This window comes from Priapulus caudatus, unplaced genomic scaffold (assembly GCF_000485595.1).
Source record: "Priapulus caudatus unplaced genomic scaffold, Priapulus_caudatus-5.0.1 Scaffold100, whole genome shotgun sequence".
NCBI classification, from domain to species: Eukaryota; Metazoa; Priapulida; class Priapulimorpha; order Priapulimorphida; family Priapulidae; genus Priapulus; species Priapulus caudatus.
Genome location: NW_014577161.1, coordinates 309,956 through 312,740, shown reverse-complemented (window position 1 = coordinate 312,740; position 2,785 = coordinate 309,956). Strand labels below are relative to the sequence as shown.

The window sequence follows — 2,785 nt, the reverse complement described above, 5'->3', positions numbered from 1 at the left end:
GGCGGCGGCGGCGGCGAGGGCGGCGGCGGCGCGACGATGCCAAATCCATAGTATCCCCACGAACTTCGTTCGGGGGATACAATTAAACACGCCGAACGGAAGCCACCGCGCTACTCTACGCTATCTCCATCTACGCTACACCAGTCTGAGCTCGACTTCAACTAGACTTCAACAATTTAACTAACCTAGACAGACTCCGTAGGTCGCTGCCAACACAGAGCTCTAAGAACGACCGTACCGGTATCTGTACCAGTCACGAGAACGCCGGTAGACCTAGAGTCTAGATATCGTTGTTTTTATAATGTCTCTTGATATAGTTATTGTTCATTATTTATATATCTTAACGCATATTTTAGTCTGGAGTCTGTATTCACCCCTGCATCCCCCCCCCCCAGAGAATAGCCCAACACGTGGCCGGTGGCCTCGCTACCTTGCTGCATCCACAAACATGCTTTTTAAACCTGCTTGTACCCAAACCCTGCTTGAGCATCAGCCACTACGTGCGCGTGCGGGGATGCTGCGCATGTGAGGGATGCGATACGTACTTTCAACGCAACGGCAACCGCTCTGCAGCGCTCTGATGAAGCCCTCCACGCCCGCCGGTCCTTTCAATTGGTCTTCCAGCAAAAACCTGCACAGTGGAAAGAATATGGCATGAAAATAGCACGTGTACGAGATGAATGCGAAAACGAGAGCGATCGAGACAAAGAGAAAGAGAGAGAGAGAGAGAGAGAGAGAGAGAGAGAGAGAGAGAGAGAGAGAGACAGAGAGAGAGAGAGAGAGATAGAGAGAAAGATCGAGAAAATAAGAGGTGGAAATAAAGAGAAAGGGAGAGAGAAAGACAGAGGAAGACAGAGACAAAGACAGAGCGAGTGGTGACAGAAAGATCTATGAAGGTGACAGTAGAGTAGAGAGCAGACGGGTGAAAGGAGAGTGTGTGAAACTTATGGTGGGCCTTCATGCAATATACAGTAGCAGAATATATTACCTTAGTGATAGTGTTTTCAAGTGTATAATTGAGCAAAGCACGTCAATTAAAAATAGAAGCATTCAGTAAGAACGAGACTGAAAATGTAAAAGATCCCAAATGATACAGATCAACATAGGGACCCTAAATATTGAAAGCACTCGAAATAAGCCTATTCATAATTGAAATCTACCAAAATGCTGCTCCCAAATATTGCCGCTGCTATGCTGGCTTTCACCAGCGTCTACCATTACCTCGAGGATAATAGGAAATCCTGCGATCTACTGACACAAGTATCAACACAACAGACTCAATCCTCACCAATGCTTTATCAAATCACGTATGGAAATGTTTTGGGCATAAAAGCTTTGATTGGTTCAATACCTCCCCGCCTGGTACCATCAACCAACGGTTCTCATATTGCACAGACTAAGGCGCAGGCTATAACCATGGCCAATTCATGGTTTATTTTGTCCACTTGCCATCTCCCAAATGAGCCTACTCACCATGTTCGCGCATGTATAACATGTGCACCATGTTTACTCAGCCTCACCCACAGGTGGTATAAAGTCATATATATGTGCATATATATATATATATGCGTGCGTGCTGTGTGTTGTGCGTGTGTGTGCCGTGTAAGAGCGAGGCTGTCCGCGTCGCGGCGTCGCTGGGGTGGTGTTGTTGTGGCGTGCGTATGGCGTATTTTGGGCCAGGCGCATGTCTTACGTACGCGCGCCGTGTGTGGTGCGGGTGTGGAGTGTGTGTGCGTGTGTGTGCGTGCGTGCGTGTACATGTAGTGTGTATGTGCTGTGTGCGTGTGGCTTGTGTTTGTAATGTGGTGTGTGCGTGCGTGTATGTATGTGGTGTGGCGAGCGTGTGTGCGTGTGTGCGTGCGTGTGATGTATGTGTGTGCGAGCGTGTGTGCGTGTGTGCGTGTGTGCGTGTGTGTGTGTGTAGCTAGCGGGAGTGCATCACCACCGGTATATATATATATATATATATATATATATTATATATATTATATATAATATATTTGTGGCGGTAATACCCGGTCTGTTTGTGTTTTCGCTATCAATCGACTCGCGCCGCTAAGTCATTTACCGCGACTAACTGCGTTTGCTTGTCAAGGGTAAGTTCATTGCGTTCTCGAGCGAGGGCGCTCAACAGAGGTGGGTGCCTTCGATAATTATTTTCCAACGGTTAAGTGGCGCGCCGCGCCCCTATGTTTTATCAAAGATCGCTTTCATGGCGTTCGAGCCTGCCGTGTGTTATATACTATCGTTTATAACTGAGTGATGAAGTGCAGCGCGCGCCGCACCGTCTGAGCAGCACCCGTGATGGGGCCAGGTTTTGCCGAAAATATGAGGGAACGCCAATTTTGAGCTCAATGCAGGCAGCAGATGGGTGTGAGGCTGGTACATATATACGTACACGCACCGCACGCACACACGCATTTTGCAGTATTATACCAATGAAACGCTCTTAAAGAGCGTAATGCAGACCGGAAAAAGTGGGCGCTCGTGTAAGTAAGACTGATGATATCGACTTCTATTCCCATCCCGAGTGAATCCAGCTGCAACGTGCGCTTGCGCGACACTACAAACACGCACTCCACACACGCAAGCACGCACGCACACGCACTGCACTCACACAGCGCAAGTCTGCGGCAGCCGGCACGACAACGCAAGTCTGCACGCACACACGCAAGTTTCTGCACAGCACGCAGCGGCACGACACGCAAGCTCACGCGCCCCAAGATCACACACGCAAGTCTGCCACGCACACACGCAAGTCTGAGTACGCCAATCTGCACACACA

At 49.1% G+C, this 2,785-nt stretch overlaps 1 protein-coding gene across 1 annotated transcript in view; it reads right to left on the bottom strand.

The window, feature by feature from the left end:
• LOC106805105 (inactive phospholipase C-like protein 2) overlaps positions 1-2,785 on the bottom strand; it is a gene marked incomplete in the record, with an annotated part of 92,614 nt that overhangs the window by 3,547 nt on the left and 86,282 nt on the right. Inside the window, 1 exon segment of the mRNA XM_014806584.1 lies at positions 546-631. Coding sequence (XP_014662070.1) covers positions 546-631 — 86 coding nt within the window.